Below are 24,720 nucleotides of genomic sequence, written 5' to 3'. Positions count from 1 at the left end.
CTCCATTTCTTCCCTGCAGTTTTTTGGGTTCAGTGATATCGGGGCTCTTGGCTTTCTCCTCATGAGAACAAGATGACTGACTTCAGGAAGTCCAAGCACCTTACATAAAAATGCCTTAAAGGCGAAAAAGGTGGAACTGCTTCTGCCAGAGCCTGATCCCCTCTCCTTTTTAAAAATTGTGCTGAATTCTTCCTCACGAATGTTTCCTTTTTCTCCTCTTGTGTGATTGAGTAGTCAGGACTTCCAGCTAGCAAGAAATACTTAGTTCTTTATTAAGAGTCATTCCGATTACTATTGCTGCTCCCAAAACTTAGTGGATTAAAACGACAGTTTTATTTTCTCGTTATTCTGTGGGTCAGAAATTTGGGAAGGGCCTGACTGGGCAGTTTTCCATTGGGCTCCTGCATAGTCATCGCTGGGCTCCGTGGTAGAGATCCAAGAATGGCCCACGGGCGCGGCCAGCAGGTGGTGCTGCCGGCCAGCTGGGAGCGCATCTGTGGCTTCAGAGAGTGTCTGCACCTGGCCTCCATTCAACATGGCAGCCTCGGGATAGCTGGATGCTTTACATGCTGGCTGGCTTCTCCCAGGATGGGCATTTCAAGAGAACTAATTGGAAGCTCTCTGGCCTTTTATGACCTAGCTTTGAAAAATCAGATTCAAGGGGAAGGGACATAGACCCCGTTTTTTGATGGGAGAAGTAACAAAGAATTCTGAAACTTTTTTTCTGAACTGCCCCAAGAACACAAATCTCATTTCGGTTTTTTTGCTTGTTTTTATTTTTTTCCTCTATTTTTTTTTATTTGTATATATTCATGGAGTACAAGTGGAGTTTTGCTACACTGACATTAACATATTGCATGCTGGTGAAGTCAGGGCCTTCAGCACATCCATCACGGGAGCAATGCGCATTGTACCCCCAAGCACCTCCCATCACCCACCCCCTCCCCACTCCCACCCCTCCGAGTCTCTGTCCGTCGTTCTACGCTCTGCTTCCACGGGTACACATTATTTAGCTCCCACTGGTGAGAACATGCTGTATTTGTCTTTGTGTCTGAATTGTTTCATTTAAGATAATGGCCTCCAGTTCCATCCATGTTGCTGCTTGATTTCTGATGAATGTCATTTCCATGTGTTGCCCATAAGTGTTGATCAATTAGTTCCAATTTAATGGTGAGTACATGTGGTATTTGTTTTTCCATTTCTGTCATACTTCATGTAGAAGAATGGTTTCCAGTTCCATCCACCATTGTTTTTTATGGCTGTGTAGTACTCCATGGTATACATATACCACATTTTATTGATCCACTCGTGTATTGATGGGCTCCTGGGTTTCCACATCTTTGCAATTGTGAATTGTGCTTTTGGTGGTTTTGTTTGCCATAGCAAAGGTTGTTGGGTTTGAATTTGCCTGTGTCCTTTAGCATCATGGAAGCTCACATTTGACTTGTGTGCTAGCTAAAGTTATATCATCTTTTATTGAAAAGTACCCTAGCAGATTTCCCCCTAGGTTTCTTTGGCCAAACTAAAACACATTTCTGTCCCTAAATAATGACAATGGGCATGGGGTCACCTTAATTGGCTTAAAACAATCATGATTCACTCTCTGGGGTGGACATACCCATGTTGCTACTTGTTACTGGAAAATCAGGTTTCTACTAGAAAAGAGGAAGAAGGAAATAAATGGCTGTTGGACGGGCAACCAAGAGTGTCTGCCAATCTGCAGGGAACATTCTGGTATCCGTCCTTCTTCAGATATGTGCTGAAATTCTTTGGGGTATGTACCTAGAAGCGGAATTTCTGAGTTGAAGGGTGTGCACATTATAAACAAAAATGACAGTCTGATAATTCCAGGGATTGAAGAGGTTGTGCAACAATGGGAAGTATTACGTACTGGTTGTAAGTGTCAAATGGTAGAGTTCGCTTTTAATGTAGATATCTTTCTAAAGTTACATATTTTAAATTGTATATTGCTTGTGTATAGGAGTAAACTGGTAGAAATGTCCTCTTCTTTATGAAAACTTAAGTGGTAAATAAGTATCCCCCATCCCGATACCTGACTAAGTTCTAGTATGTTTTATTTTTGAGATGGGATCTCCCAGTGTTGCCCAGGCTGGTCTCAATCTCCTGGGCTCAAGCACTTCTCCTGCCTTAGCCTCTCAAGTAGCTGGGATTACAGGTGCATGCTGCTGTGCCCAGCTAGTTCTAGTATTTTTTATAATATATGGGTATATTTAAGAATTCAGGTGTATTCATTTTGTTGAAATGTGATTGTTTCATCTCTGTGTTTCTCATAGAAGTATTATGATGGTTTTGTTAATTCTCCTTTAATTATGTATGTTTTTATCACATACACATATTTTAAAGATATTTTATTAGGAAATTTAAGTGCATGTTATTCTGGGCGAATTTTTCCTTTTCCTTTTTTTGTTATATAGCTTTTTTATCCTTTTAACACTTTTTATCTTAAATTCTATTGTGCCTGATACTGATATTAGTATGACAACTTTCTTTGGTTAATGTTTCTATTGACTATCTTTATCTGTTTACTTTCAGCCCTTTCCTATGATTTTGTTTAGATGCATGTCTTGTAAGCCACATATCATGGTATTTTCTTAAAGTAAGATCTAATCTGTATATCTTAATATATGAGTTTAATATGTTTCCATTAATTATGATTACTGATCCATTTGGACTATACCATCTTATTTTGCATTATTTATTACCATCCTTTCTGTTGGAGTGACAGGGTTTTCTTAAATGTTTCCTACCTCTTGTATTGTTAATCTTTCCTGGTTTAGAAACTATACATTGCATTTCTTTTGTCTTCCTCCTCTTCTGTTTCTACCTCCTGCTGCTGTTTCTCCTCTTCTTCCTTCTTCTAATTCTTTCTGGTGGTTAGGTTTAACTTTTTAACATAGTTTTTCACTATTAATTTTCTAAGAAGGTCTTAGAATATGTTTGTTCCTCCTGAACATGACAAAGAACTAGAAATGCCTTAACTACTCTTGAATAACCTCTCTCCCAACTCCCATGTTTTAAATCACTGTCTTGGCCGGGCGCAGTGGGTGACACCTGTAATCCTAGCACTTCGGGAGGCTGAGGTGGGAGGATCGTTTGAGACCAACCTGGGGCAACATAGCAAGACCTTGCCTCTACTAAAAATTTTTAAAATGCACCTGTAATCCTAGCTACTCGGGAGGCTGGGACTTGAGCCCAGGATCACTTGAGTCCAGGAGTTGGAGGTTGCTGTGAGCTATGAATGTGCCACTGCACTCCAGCCTAGGTGACAGGGTCATACTCCCACCTCTGTGTCCTGCTTTCTTCTGGGCCTAGAGCTGCTCCATAGTCCTGTGGCTTCTATGTCACTCACTACCTTGTTTTTTCATTCCATTTCTCTTCCTTGGATATATTTATTTAGTTTCTAAGCCCAGCCGAGTCTTCTTGGTTCTTTGTTTTTATATATTATTTACCGTTCCTCCACATTTGGGATAGACTAGGTGCTCAAAGGATGAATTATCCAAACTATTTTGACTGGAAGCTTACTGTAAACTTTTGAAGAGTGAAAGAATTATCAAATCTCTTATAAACCTAAAACAACAGTTTTTTGAATTTTAAACCCTTATACAGTATAAATTATCCTTATCCTCAGAAACCTTTTATCCTAAAATAACAAAAGAATGAAATTATCTGAAAGCCCGTCTGTACAGGTGTAGAACAGAGGCTGAGGAGTTGCCATGTAGCTTACTGCTGGGCAAACCGCATCTTAGTCTGGAGCACTTTCAGACTGAAATCTTACATTTTTGCTATTCTGATTTCTCTTTTTAGACACACGTTTTCCTCCATGATTGTGGACAAGTTCACCCAGGATTACCTGTGGCTCTCGGTGGCAACTCGGCATCCCTGGAACCAGTTCACGAGGGTCCAGCGGCTCTCGTGCTGCGTGACGCTGCTCCTCTGCAACACGGTCACCAGCCTCATGTTCTGGAAGAGAAGCAGCACCGCTGCCGAGAGAGACGAGCACACATGTACGAGCCCTAGCGTGTGGCGTGGGTCGCGTGCAACCCTCGCACTGTGCTCCGCCCTCCTTAACTTCAGGGTTAGAAGCAGAATCACGATGCACCTTCATTTCCGCCCCCCTGCCCTAACATTAGAATACTTTAGGAAATTTTACAACTGTTCTCGTTCATTAACAAATGGAGCAGTCTTAGGAACACATCGGGATCTTTACTGCCGTGATAATTGTCTATCCCTAGATAAACGTAGTTAAATTCCTAAATAAATAGTCAAACCTAGGAGAGGAATGACTTTGTGAGGATTTTGATTGTTGAGAATGAAGGTTGACATAGTGCTTTTCTTTCAGTGAGTCCATTTGCTGTGACCTGGTCCGAACTGCTTATCAGCGTCCAAACTGCTGTCATCCTTTTCCCAATCAATCTTGTCATTGGGCAGCTCTTCCCGTTGATTCAACCACAGGAAACTCTGCCTCCCTTACCCCCGGGCCAGGCCTCCTGCCTCTCGGATGCTTCTGTCAAGCCCCCCTGTCTCACAGAGGTGGTCGAGGTAAATGACACGGTCCCCTTCCCTACGTAATGGGACAGAGCAGTGGAGAGGATCTCCTGGAAGGCTCTTGGGGTCCTTTTACCCTTAATATCTTCCCCCTAATTCCTGTCCCCGGGGTTGTGATCAGTCATACCTCTAGCTTTTACTGTTGATTATAAAGTATTCTGAGGACAGAATGGGAATGATTATGTACTACTCGAGTTGTTTTAGTGTTTGATGTTTGATCAAACTGTCCCTTCTTTCATTCCATATTCTCTCATAAAACTGGTTTCGAATCTACTGTGAGGTGACTGCTCTCTGTAATATTAGAAAATGAAAACCTGAGCTTCATTACACTAAGCCTATCCCCCTCTGACTATGAGAAACAGCCTGACCATCTGTAATCACTACCACTCCTGGATTAATGTACGGCAGACTGATTTTTCTCATCTTGTTTCTACCTTCAGGAATTAAAGGAAACTGTGGGATTCCTGTTCAGGAGAAATCCATATCTGTTCTCAGAGTGTGAACAATCTCCATGGAGTTGTTATGACATTAACAAGCTGGTGACACTCTTATCCAGCCTCATTTATTCTCACTCAGAGGGTCAAGGTTGTCATCAGCAGGCAGAACCCCGCTGGGCAAATGGTAAAGGTGGGTAAATTTTAGTAACTCACCTTTGATCTGCCTCCCACTCCCTTGCGCGTCTCTTACTTTCTTACTCATTCATAACCAACAGTCATGATACAACCACCTGCTTGTTTTAATTTCTTTAAGCTTCCAGTATATAGCTAGTAGCTTTGATCCCTTTGATGGCTTCTAGACAATCTACCTGGTGATTCAAAGTACAGGATTAAGAAAAAAAAAACAGAAATATTCTCTGTATCAGACCCCCGTATTCCGTCTGCTTTGTTAAAGCCTGTTGGAACTTGTCATTCTTTCTCTTCCATGGAATGGAGAGATTATGCAGTTTATCAAACTCAAATACAGTTTGAGTCTCCTGGGCACTTAACCAGTATAGGTTGGATGTCCTGCCGTTCTAGAGAAATAGCTCAATGAGGTTTTAAAAGTCTTTAGATCGAAGTTTAAAATTTTACAATTGTTAAAAATTCACCAGCATCCTCAGAGAAGACAGTAATACTGTAGATGTTGGGTCCAGCCTCCATTAGTACACGGAAAATGTGTAACCTTATCATCAACTAATGAATTGCTGATCTCTGTTGCTAATTACTACTTATTGAAATCTTCCACTTGTTGAAAGTGTCAAGTTGACATATATTTTCAGTGGTTCCTGAAAACCACCGTCACTTCTGCTGTTACCTGCTCAGAGTTCTGCAGAGGCTGAAATCTCACATAGGCAGACTGGGTCTCACCCAGCTTCACCAGCCCTGTGACTTCCTACACGCAGCCAACCAGCTTCAGAAACTCCAGGAACTCTTGGAAACACATACTCTTCCCACGGAGGAAGAGCCATCCAGGTATGCACCGCACCAGGCTTTCTGGATCACCTGTTATCCTCTCTCTGAGCTGTTGGGTGCAAGGTGGTTCCTTCTACTTTTGTCCTTCAGGGAGGTGACCGGTTTCCCCATCCTGAGCCCAGCAGAAGGGAAGAATGGCATCTCTGGCGGCCTGCCCACATGGCTGCCTTACATCTGCTGGCTCCTCCTAGGGGTCACTAGCCTGGCTTCCGCCTTTTTTACGGCACTTTATAGCTTAGAATTGAACAAAGACCAAGCCACCAGCTGGGTGGTTTCGATTATTTTATCAGTGCTTCAGAACGTCTTCATCAGCCAGCCAGTAAAGGTACGTGAGGACTGGAACAAACCGCTCTACTCCCAGGGAGCTTGGGAAACTGAGGTCCCATGGATGTCAATCCAAGGCGCCTAACAGTTTTTGAAAATTTAACAACAACAATAACAACAAGGAAAAAAATGCAAAAACCAGAACTAGGCAGATTGACCTTTGTTAGCGATATGTGTAAGACTATGAAAGGTCTTCCAAAGATACTGAGAGACATCACTGAACAACTTACACATGTCATCACAAATCATTTAACAGTTTAAGCTTTCCTAGCCAATGACATTAAGGACTACAATCAAAAATATGAATGTTAACATTATGTAGACTCTTGGGGCCCTTCCAGGTCCCCATCATTATGAAAAAGAGTAGAAAATCAGTTCATTGTTAGTTTTCCATAAAACTAAAGGGCCAAGTAATTGAAATGTATTAATACCCACCTTTACCTTTGTATGTGTGATGTCATCTTCCTGGATCTGTCCTGTCTGCTCATTAAGTTCTCCTCCTACGATTTTCCTGTCCAGGTGATCATCCTCACCCTCTTCCTCTCACTGTTGATGAACAGGATGCCATGGCTTAACAAGGAGAAGGAACGACAAACGAGGAGGGTCTTGACACTCTTGGGTAATTCAAGCAGTTCTAACTACTATCTAATTTTGCAAAGATCAAATTATATCAGACTGGTAGAAGTCTAACCACTTTACTGATACATTTATTTGTCCATGACAGATGTATCCATTGAAAGATCTTGTCTCTCTGTGATCAGCTTGTTACGCCTCCTCTTCTGCCCAAGGCTAATCAATGTGTCGCCAACACTCTACACATTCCTCCCTAGATCACCCTCTCTCCGTGCTTCATCTCTCCCCAGCATTCTAGATGTCCTTCTCAATCTTTTCTTTTCTCTCCTGATCCCCAGGTACTATTTTCAACTGCTCACCATCTGTAGCTGAGTGCCTGCAGGTGTCTCAAAACAAATTGTTTACCTGCCCCAAGATCCACTTCTTTACTATATTTCCTTATTTCAATCAAGAGCACCACCATTCCCTAAAAATGTCAGAGTACCAGGTCTTAAATTCCTGTCTTGTTCCCCACATTCAGTCACCAAGCCTGAGAAATGTCTACCCTCTAAATAGGAGCCTCTCAAACCACCTGGATGAAGCGCACAAACTCAACCTTGGACAAAAAAGCAAGTTGCAGAAAAATTAGCACAGTATTTTAATAATGTAAAAACAATGCATGTCTTGACTAGAGGACATATATGTATCTTCTTTATAAATTTATAAAGCATAAAGAAATGCATGGGAATGATAAACAAACGTTGGTGAGTGACCACTTAATGAAATATGACATTTCTTTTCTCTACATTTGAATTTTTGACAGCAAAATGTTCTTCACCACCATTACCTGGTTCAAAAGATAAGAACAACCCCATCTATGTAGCCCCACCTATGAACAGTCCTCCTAAGCATCCAACAAGAACCTTGAAAGAGAAGAAACTCTTCAGGCTGACTGGAGATATTTTGGGTATGGAGAGGAAATGGCAACATGTCCATAGTGCAGCACACTTCCCAGGAGGGAGATGGGGGCGGGAAGATAAAATGGAAAATACAGAAGGGTCAAAAGGTATCTTTTAAAATCTTCACCTTGTGAAAATTGAGATTCTGGTAAACAAAGTGGTATGATAAATAGACTCCTCAACTTGGAGTCCTGAGATTTCATTGTGTACTTGAGTAAGTCACTTTCTCCACCTACAAAATGTAATGACAATCTTTGATCATTAAATACATACATATGAGGTGGAGGGAAAATGAAAATGCTTTGGAAAATGGCTGTTCTGTAGGTGCTAGGTGACTGGCTTCAACACATCTAGTGCTCTGTTGGATTCCTTAGACCAAACAGGATAGGTTCTGTTATATCGTGCCGTCACTTCTTGTGAACATGGACAATTGAGAGGAAGCAAGAAAGAGAAAGAGTGCACGTATGCGCACATGCTTAGTTCTAGGAACTAAGCCCAATATTTTTGTGTGGGATTTTATGTATCTTATTTTAAGTGAAACTTCTGATTAGTAACAGAATAATTCTAGGAAGGAATTTATATATATGTGTGTGTGTGTGTGTGTGTGTGTGTGTGTGTGTGTGTGTGTGTGTGTATACATATACACACACACATACACGTATATGTGTATGTATATATCATCAATTATTAGGTTGAACCATGTGAAATGCCAATTTCTGACCTTTTTAGACCTGCAAAAGTCTAAAGGCTTAGAAAAAATAAAAATGTATAGAGTATTTCTAAGCTACCCACTCAGTTATGATATTTTTCCATCTAAACTAGTACAAATCGTCTTCCTTATCCTGTTGATGACTACGGTCTACTCTGCAAGGAACTCCAATAGATTTTACCTCCATCAAGCTATCTGGAAGAGCTTCTTTCAGCATTTTTCAGAAGTCAGACTTGTTGAGGATTTCTACCCCTGGGCCAATCGCACCCTCCTTCCTAACCTGTATGGGGATTACAGAGGTAAGAGTCACAGTCCTGGGGCCCAGTCATGCCAATGTGGGGTGCAATTAGTTTTCCAAACACCCCGCCAAGAGCCATGAGAAACTGGAGAAAGAGGGGTGGGCTCCTTGGATACGGCTGCCACCCTGTGGGCACCCAGACGGTCTGTTCCCTGGACCTCATCTAAGCAGGTTCAGTTACATCTGTGCACCCAGGCCCATGGGCGCTGGTTCCCACTGCTGTGTCTTATCAAAGGCTGACAAATGAGAACAAGAATGGATTTGGCTACAGCAAGAACAGAAACTGGAGTGACCCCTGGGACTCAATCACATGTAGCAAAGCAGCTGCTCAGTGAGTGCAAAGCAGGAATATGGTCTGACTGGAAGGGTCTCCACATGAGATGATGTTTTGGCCTGATGTGCAGTCTGTCCCAGCTCTGTCACTGTGTCTGTATAACTTGTGTGGTTATCCTAGTCAGTTCCACAAAGATGCATTGGACACCCCTAATATGCTGGGAACTGTCCTTGGAGCTAATGATAAAAAAAAAATGGATATAGTATGGTTTGCCCTGGCCAGTGTTGAAGAAATGATAAAAAATGTCTTTCCTTAAGAATACTACTTGTTGGCCGGGCGCGGTAGCTCACACCTGTAATCCTAGCACTCTGGGAGGTTGAGGCGGGCGGATCGTTTGAGCTCAGGAGTTTGAGACCAGCCTGAGCAAGAGTGAGACCCCGTCTCTACTAAACATAGAAAGAAAATTATACAGACAGCTAAAAATATATATAGAAAAATTAGCTGGGCATGGTGGCACATGCCTGTAGTCCCAGCCACTCGGGAGGCTGAGGCAGGAGGATTGCCTAAGCCCAGGAGTCTGAGGTTGTTGTGAGCTAGGCTGACGCCACGGCACTCTAGCCCCGGCAACAGAGTAAGACTCTGTCTCAAAAAAAAAAAGACTACTACTTGTTCAATATTTTTCACCAGTTACCAACACTTTGTCGGCAGATACCTGTCCAGTCTACAGTCCTCCACTCTACCAGCTGAGCTATTGAAGGGTGCGCAACACTTTGTCATTATATAACCTTATATCTTGTATTCTAGACATGGTTGTGTTCATGTATCTCAGGATGGCTTCCTGATGAGATTCATAGCATCTCCTAGGTTCCTGAAAAGAATCCAAAATACATGTTCATCTCAGCAAACATGTATGGTCTTTTCTTAAAGATACACAGTGTGTTTAGGAGAGTTTTTATAGATGGAAACTCTTACTCATTGCATCTTGATTCTATTGAGTTCAATGCTAGATGGTGACAGTTCTAGGATCAGGAGAACATTTTTTTTTTTTTTTTTTTTGAGACAGAGGCTTACTCTCTTGCCTGGGCTAGAGTGCCGTGGCATCAGCCTAGCTCACAGCAACCTCAAACTCCTGGGCTTAAGCGATCCTCCTGCCTCAGCCTCCCAAGTAGCTGGGACTACAGGCATGTGCCATCATGCCTGGCTAATTTTTTCTATTTTTAGTCGTTTGGCTAATTTCTTTCCATGTTCAGTAGAGACGGGGTCTCACTCTTGCTCAGGCTGGTCCTGAGCTCAAGCGATTCTCCCGCCTCAGCCTCCCAGAGTGCTAGGATTACAGGCGTGAGCCACCGCACCTGGCCAGGAACATTCTGTTTGCATTCTGTCACTCTGCTGAACAAAATATTGACTAAATCAAAGCATCTGGAAGCCTGGATGGCTAAGGTTGGTGCCATCACAGCAGGCGTGGACTCCTTGGCCCTGTGGTAGAGTTGTGGTCCAAAAGCACAGACTCAGAAGCCAGACTGCCCAGGTTTGTACCCTGGCTCTCCACGTACCAGCAGTGTGATCTTGGGTAAATTACTCAACCTTATGTGCCTCAGTCTCCCCGTCTATACAATGAGGATAATTTTAGAATCTACCCTGTAAGATTGACATGAAGACTAAAAGGTTAATAGATCTAAGTGCTTAGATCAGGATCTGGCATGTGATATCCACTGGGTAAGTGTTAGCTATTATTAATATGAACTGGGCACTTGGAGTTCTGCTTAACCCACTAGAACTACAAAGTTTATGTGAGTTACCCGGACGTACTAAGGAACAGCAACTGAAAATCTGTGAATGTAGATGAAGAAGTAGAATTAAGTAGACATGGTGTTAAAAGCAATAAAAATTGGCGATGACATGGTTTATCTCTTCAACTACTAAAAATCTTGACTTTCAAGATTGATGTAGCCCAGTCCTATTGGTCCAATATTTTCAGGAACTCTGACACCCAAGCCATTCACAGATTTTTATACAGAAGTTTTTTTAACAGATAAAAATATGTACCCTATAAATACATAATTTTCTTGAATAGGGTAATCTAACATTTAATCACCTTTAGGGAAGGATCATTTTTGGTAGGACTTAATTAAATTTCTCTTACAGCATTTTAATCTTGCTTTACTCGGGAGGCTGAGGCAGGAGGATTGCTTGAGCCCAGAAGTTTGAGATTGCTGTGAGCTATCATGATGCCACTGTGCTCTAGCCCAGGTGACAAGAGTGACACTCTGTCTCAAACAACAACAACAACAACAACAACAAAAAACGCATAAACCTGTGGTCCCGTTCAAAACCTCCCAATGGATTACCATCACACTTAAAGTCTCAAATCCTTTCCAAAGCTTTCGAGGACCTGGGCCGCAGCTGCTTGGCCTTTTCTACCTTGGGGCCCTGGAACTTGCTGTTCTCCTGCTTTGTGTTTCAATCATGTGCTCCAGACTTTATTAGGGTCTCTGACATGCCATCCTACCTAACACAACATCAGTGTTCCCTCCGCACAAAATACTCTCTCTGCCCTTATCCTGCTTAATTTTCCTTCTTGGCACTTACTGTTACCTGAATATTGTTGGTTGTTACCTGTCTCTGTCCCTGAATATAAGCTCTGTGTGGGCAGGTACTCTCTGATGTCTACTGTATTCTGGGCACCTAGAACGGGTCCTGGTACGTGTGAGCACTCACTACATACTGATGGAAAGAAATAATACGTGTCAGCCTATATTCTTTGCCCATTTTCCATTGGGCTGCTTGGTTTTATTTACCTGTTTTGACTTGTAGGAGCTTTTTATACATTAAGAGCTTATCTAGTAGATAGAGATTTATATAGATTAAGAACCTATAAAGATTAATTTAGAGATATCTTTATTATATTCTCTTCCTACCTAGGAGCATGGTATGCTTTTCTGTCTTCATCTTCATTTGTACCCTTGAGTAATATTCAGAATTGTTCCTCAAATGGTTTTTGCATATCTCTTGTTAGGTTCATTTTGTCTTTTGTATTGCTATTACAAATGAGATACTTTATTTCTTTATATCTTCTAAGTAAATATTGTGTGGCCATATGAAAGCTATTGATTGACATTTATTTAGTACCCAGCTGCCTTGCTGAATTATCTTTTTCGTAACTACAGTTGAGCCTTGAACATGGGATTTAGGGGCACTGACCCCTCATGCAGTAGAAAATCCACATATAACTCTTAACTCCCCCAAAACTTAACCCCTAATAGTCTATTTTTGACCAAAAGCCTTACTGATAACATCAATAGTCAATTAACACATATTTTGTATGTTATATGTATTATATATCATATTCTTACCATAAAGTAAGCTAAAGAGAAGAAAATGTTATTAGGAAAATCATAAGGAAGAGAAAATAGGCCGGGTGTGGTGGCTCACGCCTATAATCCTAGCACTCAGGGAGACCAAGTCGGGAGAATTGCTTGAGCCCAGGAGTTTGAGACCAGCCTGAGCAAGAGCGAGACCCTGTTTCTAAAATAATAAATAAACAAGTTTTAAACAAGAAAATATTTTTAGTGTTCATTAAGTAGAAGTGGATCATCATAAAGGTCTTCATCCTGATCATCCTCACACTGAGTAGGCAGAGGAGCAGGAAGAGGAGAGGGGTTGGTCTTGCTGTCCCAGGGGGGCAGAGGCAGAAGGAAATCTGCTTATAAGTGGACCTGTGCAGTTGAAACCTGTGGTGTTTTGCTCAAGGGTCAACCATAATAGCTTTTCAGTTGATTCTCTTAAGTACACACACATATATTAATAACTTACAAATGGTGATAATTTCACTTCCCTTTTTAATTTTTATACCTCTTTTTCTTATCTAATTACATTAGCTAGTACCTCTAAAAATGTTTTCAAACATAGTGGTGAAAGTGTGCATCTTTGTCTTGTCAGTAAGTTAATGAGGCACTTTATAAAATTGTTTCTTTTACTTTCACATTAGGATTTATTACTGATGGGAACTCCTTTCTCTTGGGCAATGTTCTGCTTCGTCAGATTCGCATTCCCAATGCCACACTCTTCCCAGCTACAGTGTCTCCCCAAGAACGAGTGAGGCCATCTCGGCAACATCAGGAGGATACAGAGAACTATGGGGTAAATTGGGGACCACTTGATACGAACATCACCGAATCAGATAGCATTTGGCATTATCAGAAGCAGGAGACACTGGGTCGCTATCCTATCCAAGGGGAGTTCGCCAGTTACTCAGGAGGCGGATATGTTGTCACACTTGGAAGAAACTCCAGTACTGCAACCAGGTGAGCGAGCCTGAGCCCTGAGCAAGGGGACCAAGGTGTGTTTGTTTCTGGCTATTCATAGGATGATTAAGAATTCAGGACCCATTTGAGTAGTTTCAACAGCCACTATACTGTCTATACCACTTGTAGACACTTTTATTTTAGGCTTCAAAGGAAATATACTTTTTCATTAAAAAAAAATTCTTTGTTCAGTTTCAAACTACAGGTATGTTTAGGTTTGGCAATTTGCCAAATTTTGCCTTATCTGGAAAAACACATATCAATTTCAATCCTAGTTGCAGTTAAATTCAGGTAACTCTAGCTTGAACACACTGTCATCTTCAACTATAAAAAGCAACACTGCCCTTCATGAGTTATGATGTGTACATCAATCCAAAATTCAAATGCCAAGATTAAATTTCCAGAGACTTATAGAATGGTTTAGTATTTTGCGACTCTTTGTCACTATATATGAAAAAGTCAGAATTAATAATTATCTCTTCATGTAAACTTACAGCAAGGAATTACTCAAAAATACTGCCAACTAAATAATGACGTTTATACTCCTACCTCTTACAATGGAATAGCTGTTAGTAAAGAGTAGCATTTACTATTTCAAATGGAAGTAGCTTACATAGGATATGAAATTAATTACACCTCAGACTTTAATGCCAAATATATTTTCCTAAATGTTTAACCTTGGTGTGAATGCTGTTGTGACAACTTTCATTTTTTGTAGTCTACTAAATTTCATCTTGACACCAGTGAAAGTTTGGGCATTAGTAATCATAAAATATTTTATAAGGAAACTAGATTGGGAAATGTAGCTTCTTACCTGGTATGTGACAGCGATGTTGGAAATGTCAGGACATTTTTCTCCTGTGCAGTGCTGAATGAAGAAAGTAGCTGGCCTTGTTCTTCTGTTTCCCCAGAGTTCTACAGCATCTTGAACAGAGGCACTGGCTAGACCGATGCACAAAATGCCTCTTTGTGGAATTTGTGGTCTTCAGTGCTAATGTGAACCTGTTCTGTGTTGTGACCCTGATTTTGGAGTCCAGCGATGTGGGTATGAAGGCCTCTGCTCTCCTCCCTCTGTGATCTGGTGCTGTGATGTGCATGTTTGTCTTCTCCAAACCTCATGTTAAAATTTAATCCCTAAAGTTGTAAATGGGGCCTGATGGGGGAGATATTTGGGCCATGGGGGTAGATGCCTCATAAATCAATTAATGCCCTCCCTTGGGGGTAAGTTCTCACTCTGTTAGATCCAGAGAAAACTGCTTGTTAAAAAGAGCTTGGCACCTGCCCCCTCTGGCTTCCTCTTGCCATGTGATCTCTGCACACACAGGATCCCCTTCACCTTCCGCCACGAGTAGAAGCAGCCCGAGGCCTTCGCCAGATGCAGATGCCCACCTTGAGCTTTCTAGCTTTCAGAATTGTGAGCCAAATGAATCATCTTTCTTTATAAATTTCCCAGACTGGGATATTCCTTTATAATAACACAAAACAGACTAAGACACCTGGGTATCTCAGGAGAAGGCTCAATTTCTTTCTCTATCTTATACTCTTCGTTAAAAGATATTTTAATTAAGGTTATCATGCATATTTCTTTTTTTTAAGACAGGGTCTCACTATGTTACACAGGCTGGCCTGAACTCCTGGGCTCAAGCAATCCTCCCACCTTAGCCTCCTGAGTTGCTGGGATTATAGGTGCCTATCACTGAGTCCAGCTCGTAAATATTATATAATTTTAAAAGCCAAATAGTTGAAGGAAAAAAACCAGCAGTTCTCAGTTCATTCCTACTCCCAAGAAGCATCTACTTTCAGGTTTTTTAAACTAGATCTTTCAGAGTTGAAAAATTATTAACATGCTTATTAGCTATTTCATGAATTTTCAGTTTTAGATATTATTTCTTTGAGGATGAAGATTTAGCTTCCTTATACCCACATATATCCCAAATATATACACATTCATACATATCTTTCCTCTTCATTTTCCAATGTATTAATAGTAATATGTTTGAGTATTTCCATTGTGATTATGTTTTTCAAAGATGAGACATGTAATATGTTATGACTAAATTTCCTTTCTTTTAGAACTTTTTGTTTTCCCTGGAATTTATAATTTGTTTTTCTTTAATTTGCTTGGTTTTATATGTATCTGTCATTGATTCATCTCCACACTCTTCTTAGAAGCAAAAAATCTTTCTGTTCAAGAGTATCACATAAAGTATCACTTTATCTTTGCCTTAGAGACACCCTCTAAGGGAGCTCCCATCCCTTGGGTACAGCCCGGATTGGTTATTCTCTAGGCCTGCTATTTACAGCTGTCATCCAGGCTGTGCCTTCACCGTCACCCTGGGGATGATCTCTACCTTTCCCCTCGATCAGATTCCACGTCTTCCCCTCTTGGTTTACTTCCTCAGTTTGCTAGAGCAAGTCCTCCAGTAACTTCCTGGAAGGGTGCAAGGTAGGTAAAGTTTTCAAAGCCTCCATGTCCAAAAAGTTTTTTCTGCTATCACATTAGATTGCAGATACACACACATAAATATGAGTGATGTCCTTCTGATTCCCAGCCCCTACCCCCAAAAGTATTTAGATTTCTTTTTTTGTCCCCAGGGTTATGAAAAGACCTCATGGTAAGCCCTCTTACCTGGAAACTTGTGTCCTTAAGTTCTGAGACATTTTCTTCTTTTCCCTGTTAATTTCTTCTCCATCTTCTCTGTTCACTTCTTCTGATATTCCTAGCATTTTGATGTTAGAACTCCTAGACTGATGCTCTGATTTTCTTGTGTTTTTGCTTCTATTTTCCATATTTTTCTTCTGAGAGGTTACTTCAACTTTATCCTTCAAACCATTTGCTGAATTTTTCTTTTCTATAATGTTTTAATTTCCAAAAATTGTTATTGTTCTCATACTACTTTTCATAGTCACCTGTTGTTTTTTTTTTAATGGATGCAATATCCTCTCTTAACTGAGGATATTATAGTGGTTTTTTTTCTTCTGCTCCTTCACTTTCTCTAATTCCTCTGAGCTGCTTTTTTTGATGTTTTGTTTTGATCCACAGTTTTCCATGTTAGAGGTTCAAGTGTCTGGCTGTCCTTTTACGTTTAAAGGAAGGCAATAAAAAGCAAATAAATGCTAATTAGAAGCTCTAAGCCCATGGATAGAGCTTGTCAACTGGTATCTGTATCTTCTCTTTTGGGCGGTCAGTTTTCACAGAAGGACCCTCCAAACCCCTGCCTAGAAGATGTGAGCATTACACTTCTCAGACCAGTTAAGGGAAAGGGACTGAGAAGAGTTCTCACCATGCAGTATGTAAATTTTCTCTAATTCCCTTTTTCAGTAAATCATTGCTCTCCAATGTACCTGGTGTCCCTGAGTCCAGATTCTTCAGTTCAGCATCCCTAGGAAATAAACCTTTATTCTTGGGGTGGTGAAAGGCAGGATGAATAGCAAATACCTGGTTTTTGAATGGTGAGAGAGGAAATCTGGGATCTAATTGTTTATGTTCGGATTCTAAATCACTGCTATTTTCAGTTCCACCTGAGCTTCAACCTCCAGAGATCCCTGATGCTTCCAATTCCTGAGCCTTTCTAGGGTTTTGAGGTTAGAACTGGCTTACTTCTGGGTCCTACGCTGCTGGCTCAGGTTTCTATTTTCTTGAACTTGCTAAGTCGGTATTATTCCTCTATTTCTCAGCTTCCAACACTTCTGTCACTCTCATCTGCTCTCTTTTTTTATCTTTGGGGTCATTTTATTTTAATGCCTTCACTGTCATTGTAGTGGCCTTTTTTAAGGGATTCGAGGGAAGCTGGTGCATTCAATTCTCCCACCTTTAACAAGGAGTCAGTCCTAAGCCAACTTATTTTCTCCTCTTTTTCTCCCCCGGAATTGGCCCCCAAGTATCCTTCTGTTTACTACTAGGCCTTACTCCTAATCAGGAATTTTTTCTTCCCAGACCCTCAGAGAGAAGGACCACTTCTATCCTTATTTCTAAATAAAGCATAACAGCTTACTGAGGGTTTTCAGCAGTAACTACCAAAAATTGGATGGGGTAAAAATAAAACATGGCAAAAGTCCCAGTCTTGACAACTCACTATGTGAAACAAATTCAGTTTGTTCTTAAATGTAGTTTCTACCTAAAAGGAGTACATCTTAGCTCTAATATTTTTGAGCTTTATGAAAAGTTTATATTCACAAGACCTTTCATGATTTTATAAATATTCTGCCCTTTGAGGTGGAGGCTGAAGCTTTTCAGTTCATCCTCGTTTAAACATCTGGAATATCCATGGGATACTACAGTACTTACAGGTTGTTAGTGCTTTAGACTTTGTCTCTGCGACTATTCTAACTGCCCTTCAGCCACTGACACTTCCTCTTGGTGGGGTCAGATCTCATTTAATGTTCACAGCAGCTCTACAGGAAATACTAAGTGGAGTGTAAAGACTCAGAATCATTTGAATCAATGATATAGGAACAGCTGGGGTTATTCAAAGACAAAGTTTGAAGAGAAAGCAAAAGTTTTAAAGACTCTTGACTCCAGGTGTTCTGTTATTCCCAGGTGCTTTCTTCACTTCCATGAGACTGGACAGCTTACCTTACCTGCAGACATCAAAGGGCTTTGCCTGGTCTGTCGTCGCACAAGTCATCTATTATCTACTCGTCTGTTACTATGCCTTCGTACAGGTGAACTGAATGTGGAAGATGTGAGAAATAATAAAGGTTGCCAGGTTGTATTTGGGGACCTCTACAAAGACCTGTTACTAGAATTACGGTTATGATTTTGGTCCTTTCTAGAAACTTGAATTCAGTTAGAGGCTGACTTGTTTTTCACCAAGCAGAGTGTAGCTCTTTCAATTTTCGGGAGCTAAAGAATTAGGTCTGTAGAAATATTATTTTATGTACAGTTTTTACTACCCCTCTATGTGATTATCAAGAAAGTATGATGAGCAAAGAGCAAGTACTCAAAAATACAAATGATTGCACTCAGAAGAGAATATATCTTAAGCCAAACACAGTAGTTTTTTCTTTATTCTCAGACTTGATTAATTTAGAAATGTTTTTTAAGTGACAGGTGTATGATCTCCAAGAAAAAGAATGTATGTATCCAGTGGAAATTTTATTGCAGACTACCATTTCTGTAAGCATTTGAGTGACTACAGAGCAGAACCAAGACCATAGCCGTGTGTCCAAATTAGATCTGATAGATGTGCTTTGCCTGTAGGACTCAGCTGTACTTGTAACACTTAATTAGCAAGAGACCAGCTAACCTTTCTCACTGGTGTGTTCAGGGTCGGCGGCTGAAACGGCAGAGATGGAGGTTCTTCGCTAGGAAGAGAAACATCCTGGTCACGAGCATAATCCTCATTAGCTTCACCATCTTGGGGCTTGACATGAAGAGCATTTTTCTCCAGAAGAAAAACATGGCACAATACCACCGAGACCGCAACAGGTAAGGTGGAGCCAGAGGAGCACGGGTTATCCCTACCTCCTGTCTGAAGTTTCCTGGTTACACACGTGTTCTTTGAAACTCCTCTCCTCTTCTTCCACTGCCCAACCGGAAGTGTATTTGTATAGTATCAGAGTGAAAACAGAACTTGGACTCATGTCCACAGCAGAGAAGACCATTAACTACAAACCATTTAACCGCTGGTCACGTTGTAAAGCTCTTCTGCCTTCACAGTGCTTAGGTATGTGCTTGTCAAGGACAATGCATTTAAATTTCACAGAGCAAGGTCCTGGAATTGGTCATTTTTTGCACCCTGGCCAAGGCATAAAGCCCAAGGCATGACAAATAATCACCTTTTAAATAAAACCACAACGCCTAGTCCATCCTTTAAATGCCAATGGAATCACTTTCTGGGTAGGGATGTTCATCCAAACTCATCCATACCGAGAGATGTTTGCTGCCCCTTTGGCCACCTTCTCTGGTCTTCCCATGGAGAGGAGAATCAAGTATTCCCACACCAGGTATTGCCAATTGGTGCTCTGCTAATCTCTTCATTGAGCACCAGCCTGGACTGCGACCTGTGTGACTTTTCTTGAGGTACTGTCCCAGTGGGCCTTATGCAAAGTTGTTCATACAGGGACAGTAGGTCTGCAGCTTGAATGGTGATGGCAGCCTGAGTCCAGCCTGCTGTGTGGCATTGCCTAGGTCTCAGACAGTAAAAGAATTGTGATCAAGCACCAACTTGCTTGTGTCTATGGGGGTCTTTCTGAGTAACCTAGTTACTGCAACATGAAATTGTTATTTCTCATATAACAAAACCTAATTTGGTGAGCAACACCCCTCGCCTCTAGTTCATTATCCATCATCTGTTCTAAGCACCATTAAACCTATAGGTCAATTATTGACTACCACAGAACCATACAGGAGTACAGTGCTAGAGAAAACAGATTAGCATGATGGTTCCTCTAATTGGGTTAACTCATCTCCTTTTGAGACGGGAGATTTAAACTCAGACCAGAGCAGTACAGGAGGCTGGTTTTGATTTCCAGGTGAATCTGGACTAAATAAAATCAGCTAGAGGTCACATTTCAACCTCAGCACAGCTCCCAACCAGATACACGGCCTTTTGCTAACGTTCTCACATCTGCTGCCAGGACAGGAGGCCACACTAGAAAGCACAGTTCTTACATCAGCAAGTGTTCAACCTAATAGGACTCAGAGCTGCTGCACTTCGGCAGCAGGAGCTCTGGAGAAACTGCCATCACAGGAATTGAGGATGGCACATATTTCCTGCCGAGTAACTGCCCGCTTTCCTTGGTGCAGGTTCATCAGCTTCTACAAGGCAGCAAAAGTGAACTCTGCTGCCATTCACCTCGCAGGCTTCCTGGTTCTGCTGGCCACTGTTCAGTTGTGGAATCTGCTGCATCGTAACGCCAGGCTGCAGGTCATTGGCAGGACACTGAGCAAAGCCTGGGGCGAGGTGGCGGGCTTCCTGCTGATCATCCTGATCCTGCTCACAAGCTATGCCATTGCTGTAAGCCCCTGGGCCCACTGTCTGTCTGTCCCCAGGGGCTGTGATCCTGGAATCACATCACTCCCCTTAGAAAAGAAAACCCTTGAGTTTTGGAGAAAAGGTAGCAGAGTAAGAAAGTTGGGTTTAGTTGTAGTTCCATACTTAACTAGTATAACTTATACCCAGATGTTTGTCTCCTCTCTAAAATGGAGATAAAATGTAGCTCACTGGGTAATGTGATGGTCAAATAAATTTAAATGACAATACTATGTAATTACAAAGGAATCTTATGTAATGTTTGGGCACAGTAATATGAATGCCACAAGGAATTTCTTTCCATTCCTTTGGTTCTATGTTGGCCACATCAGGCACCTCAGGACAGAGACCTGCATTCCCACCCACTGACTCGCCTTTCTCCTCTTCAGTTTAACCTGCTGTTTGGATGGACTATCTCTGACTACCAGACTTTTGTCAGCTCAGCAATGACTGTTGTTGGTCTCCTGATGGGAATTTCTCACCACAAGGAGGTAAAAAACAAAACCCATCCTAGTGTCTCTGTAGAGTTCTATTTGGTTTAGTTCTATTTTAAATTTCTACGTAATTCTGTTTGGTTTAATTTTCCCCAAGGGACTATCAATACAAGTCCTTGTCCTCCTCAACATAAAAGATAAAGCAGCAGAAAACCCAAATGAAGATTTGGGCTCCAAACACGAGTGCGTGATCGGCACATTTGCACAAGGAAAGAAAAACACTGCAGTTTTAGTTAGTGAAACTGGCAAGACGTTGATCAAGGCTGATCATCCTGATGATCTGAAATTCAAAGGTTACTAAATAAAATAGGAAAGCTCTGTTTCTAATGTGGGAAATTACTACTCTCTGAGAAAGAACATACAGTCAGCCCTGTGTATCGTGGAATCTGTATCCAGATTCAACATTTGGAAATAACATTAAAAATACAATAAAAAGTAATACATATTTTGGCCAGGCATAGTAGCTCATGCCTGTAATCCCAGCACTTTGGGAGGCCAAGGCAGGAGAGCTGTTTGAGGCCAGGAGTTTGAGAACAGCCTGAGCCACAAAGAGGAGACCCTATCTTTACCAAAGAAAAAAAAGAAAAAGTAGCCATGCATGGTGGCATACACCTGTAGTCTCAGCTACTTGGGAGGCTGAGGCAGGAGGATCACTTGAGTACAGGAGTTTGAGGTTGCAGTCATGAGCTATGATGATGCCACTGTACTCCAGCCTGGGTGCACTATAAGACCTTGTATCCAAAAAAAATCGAATAATTATTTACATTGCATTTCTACTGTATTAGGTATTCTAAGTAATCCAGAGATGACAAGGTATACAAGAGGGTATGCAAAAGTTATATGCAAATGCTATGCCATTTTACATAAGGGACTTAAGCATTTGGATTTTGGTATCCAAAGGGGTCCTGGAATCAATCTCCAGCAGCTAGTGAGGGGCAACTGTAACTGCTATTTTGCCTGGACTATTTTGTTGTGGGTCCCAGCTCCAATCACTAGGGAATGAGCCCTCACCCCTGGAGCACTTTGTATCCTAAAGCTCCAAAGGAAGTGACAACCAGAATAAACTATTGCTAACATGTACTTTTTTTTTTTTTTTTTTGAGACAGAGTCTTGCTGTGTTGCCTGGGCTAGAGTGAGTGCCGTGGCATCAGCCTAGCTCACAGCAACCTCAAACTCCTGGGCGTAAGTGATCCTACTGCCTCAGCCTCCCCCGTAGCTGGGACTACAGGCATGCACCACCATGCCCGGCTAATTTTTTCTATATATGTATTTTAGTTGGCCAGATAATTTCTTTCTATTTTTTTAGTAGAGACGGGGTCTCGCTCTTGCTGAAGCTGGTCTCGAACTCCTGACCTCGAGCAATCCACCCACCTCGGCCTCCCAGAGTGCTAGGATTACAGGTGTGAGCCACGGCACCCAACCCTAACATGTACTTTTTGAGTAAAAAAAAATTTTTTTTCTGTTGTCAATGAAATTGTGCAATGTGAAGGAAAAACAGTAAACTTGTTGGGAAAAAATCTTGTCTCTCAAACTCAGACTGCCCAGATTATTCAGTTCACCTGCAATTGTTATATTGTTATATAATTAAGCACTTTTAAGTGGCTGACAGGTTGGTGCTTGAAAATATTTTGTAATCTAGGAGAGTCTTGTCATGGTAGTGTTTATTACAAGTAAACTGTTCTCTCAGTTGGGTTATTTATTTTTTTAAACAGTGCCCTAGTGGCAACAAGGAATGGGGTCAATACCAATGGAAAATAAACATCTGTTAAAAAGAACACCCAGATTTAAAAAAAAAATCATTGTTACAGAAACCATTCTAGTTGGCCTGGAATTTGAGAAAATATCTCTTCATGCAGAAAAGTAAATGACAGAACTTTCAGAGGTAGTTTCTGTCTCAAGAAAAAAATTGACAGGACTTGGTAATTATAATGATAACGGAAAAAATCCTGTAATAAAAGCCAGTTTTCTGTAGGTTAACCTTGTTAAAATTTATTCAGAATCCTGTGTTTTACAGTAGAAGTTTCTTTTTCTTTTTTTGAGACAGAGTCTGACTCTCTTGCCCTGGGTAGAATGTAGTGGTGTCATTGTAGCTGACTGCAACCTCAAATTCCTGGGTGCAAGCCATCCTCCTGAGAGTCGCTGGGACACCACAATGCCTGGCTAATTTTTCTATTTTTAGTAGAGATGAGGTCTTGCTCTTACTCAGGCTGATACCCAACTCCTGAGCTCCAGCAATCCTCCTGCCTTGGCCTCCCAGAGTGCTAGGATTACAGGTGTGAGCCACTGTGCCCAGCAGAGTAGAAATTTCTTGATATGGCAGAGACTGTTTGCATTCTCACTTCTGATGTGCGTTTATTCTTTCAGTACACATCTGCTATCCCTTGAAGCTTCCATGTTTAGATATATTTTCTGGAACAGTCAAAACTCACAGGCGATTTCAATCATTTACAATTCTACTGTTTTCTTCTTGTGAAAGCCTTGAAATCAAATTTTAACATCTTTACTGTCAGTCATTCCTGCTCTGCTCATTTAAAATTATTTTCCTTTTTAATATCCTCTTGCCTCTCTCTCTAGTTTCTACCAGCCACGTCTTATGAGTGGATCCCCAATGTTAGCATATAGCTATGTTCATAAAGTAGAAAATAAATTTAGTCTCTCAACGTGTTCTTATTGTCTTTCCAGGTTATTGCTTTAGACCCAGTCCTGGGCTCCTTTCTGATCCTCACCAGTGTCATCTTGATAGTACTTGTGATAATTAATCTTTTTGTTTCTGCCATTCTAATGGCCTTTAGAAAAGAAAGAAAGTCCTCTAAGGTAGGTAACTCTGGCTTGGTAACTGAAAAATGAACTGTATCACTGGGAAAGCTCAACTGTTAAGATTACAGACTGACACAATACACAGTATCAGCATATTCCCTTTATTAGTTTCAACAGCTCTGCCAACTATTTTCCTAGGAAACCCATGTAACCAGGACGACTTAATGTTCTATAGCCAATGTCCCATAAAAAGCTGGCCCTCAACCATTAAGTCACGGAAACACTACAGTACTTGAGAATGAATCATTAATTTTTTTTATCTTTGGTGTTTCTTTACTTGAACATTAGCAATAATTTCAGTTTTTTCCTTTGGTCTTCAAATACTCAGAGAGAAGCTACACTGGTAGATGTGCTGCTACAGAAGTTCTCAAGTTTGTTAGGAATCCAGCAACACCAGAACCCCTCATCTAAGCAAGAAGCCATGACATCAATGGCCACTGACACTGAAGTTTTAGAAGATGAACTACCTTAATCCTGGTACTTCCTATCTTGGCTTATTTCCTAGCATATTATTATGTTTGCATAGCTTAGAAAATTATAGATGTATATAACACACTTTTTCAATTTTTTTCCCCCGCCACTGCCCCCTCCCTACACTTTTGTTTTTAATTCCGTTAGTAAGGAATCAAAGTACCCTTGGCACAAGTTCTTGCTTATGGATCCTGGCACTGTCAGGATAACACTGCAAGAACATTACAGAATAAACCAGCTCTGCTGCCACGCAGCAAGTCAACCGCACACCACCCATGCCATAGGATGGCTGTGAGAAATGAATGAGTCAGAAGTGAGCTCACTGCAACTTAGAGATAAACATGAGCTCTGGCTGCTGCAGAACCCTGCCACAGAGGAGTAGCCAAATTCGTAGATGCTATGTGTACTTAAATACAGAGATCAAAATAAGCCCTGCATTACTGAGGGGGCTGAAGGTGAGGGCTGGCTCTGGCTTATACACCAACCTGGATCACTTGCTTAAAATATTCTCCACTAAAATCCAA

General features: G+C 41.2%; 1 protein-coding gene across 1 annotated transcript in view; it reads left to right on the top strand.

Moving 5' to 3' along the window:
• The window catches only part of PKD1L3 (polycystin 1 like 3, transient receptor potential channel interacting), a 56,995-nt gene extending 32,774 nt beyond the window's left edge, over window positions 1–24,221 (top strand). The window contains 17 exon segments of the mRNA XM_045533174.1: window positions 3,826–4,025; window positions 4,361–4,560; window positions 5,007–5,187; window positions 5,825–6,017; window positions 6,108–6,342; window positions 6,861–6,960; window positions 7,717–7,860; window positions 8,675–8,927; window positions 8,929–9,061; window positions 9,063–9,129; window positions 17,719–17,727; window positions 17,978–18,102; window positions 18,708–18,868; window positions 20,189–20,399; window positions 20,804–20,905; window positions 23,591–23,722; window positions 24,054–24,221. Of these exon segments, the coding sequence (XP_045389130.1) occupies window positions 3,826–4,025; window positions 4,361–4,560; window positions 5,007–5,187; window positions 5,825–6,017; window positions 6,108–6,342; window positions 6,861–6,960; window positions 7,717–7,860; window positions 8,675–8,927; window positions 8,929–9,061; window positions 9,063–9,129; window positions 17,719–17,727; window positions 17,978–18,102; window positions 18,708–18,868; window positions 20,189–20,399; window positions 20,804–20,905; window positions 23,591–23,722; window positions 24,054–24,197 (2,590 nt within the window). The 3' untranslated portion in view covers window positions 24,198–24,221.
• The last annotated feature ends 499 nt before the right edge of the window (window positions 24,222–24,720 follow it).

This window comes from Lemur catta, chromosome 20 (assembly GCF_020740605.2).
Source record: "Lemur catta isolate mLemCat1 chromosome 20, mLemCat1.pri, whole genome shotgun sequence".
NCBI classification, from domain to species: domain Eukaryota; kingdom Metazoa; phylum Chordata; class Mammalia; order Primates; family Lemuridae; genus Lemur; species Lemur catta.
Note: the sequence above shows the minus strand (reverse complement) of the source record. Positions and strands in the feature narration are given on the sequence as shown.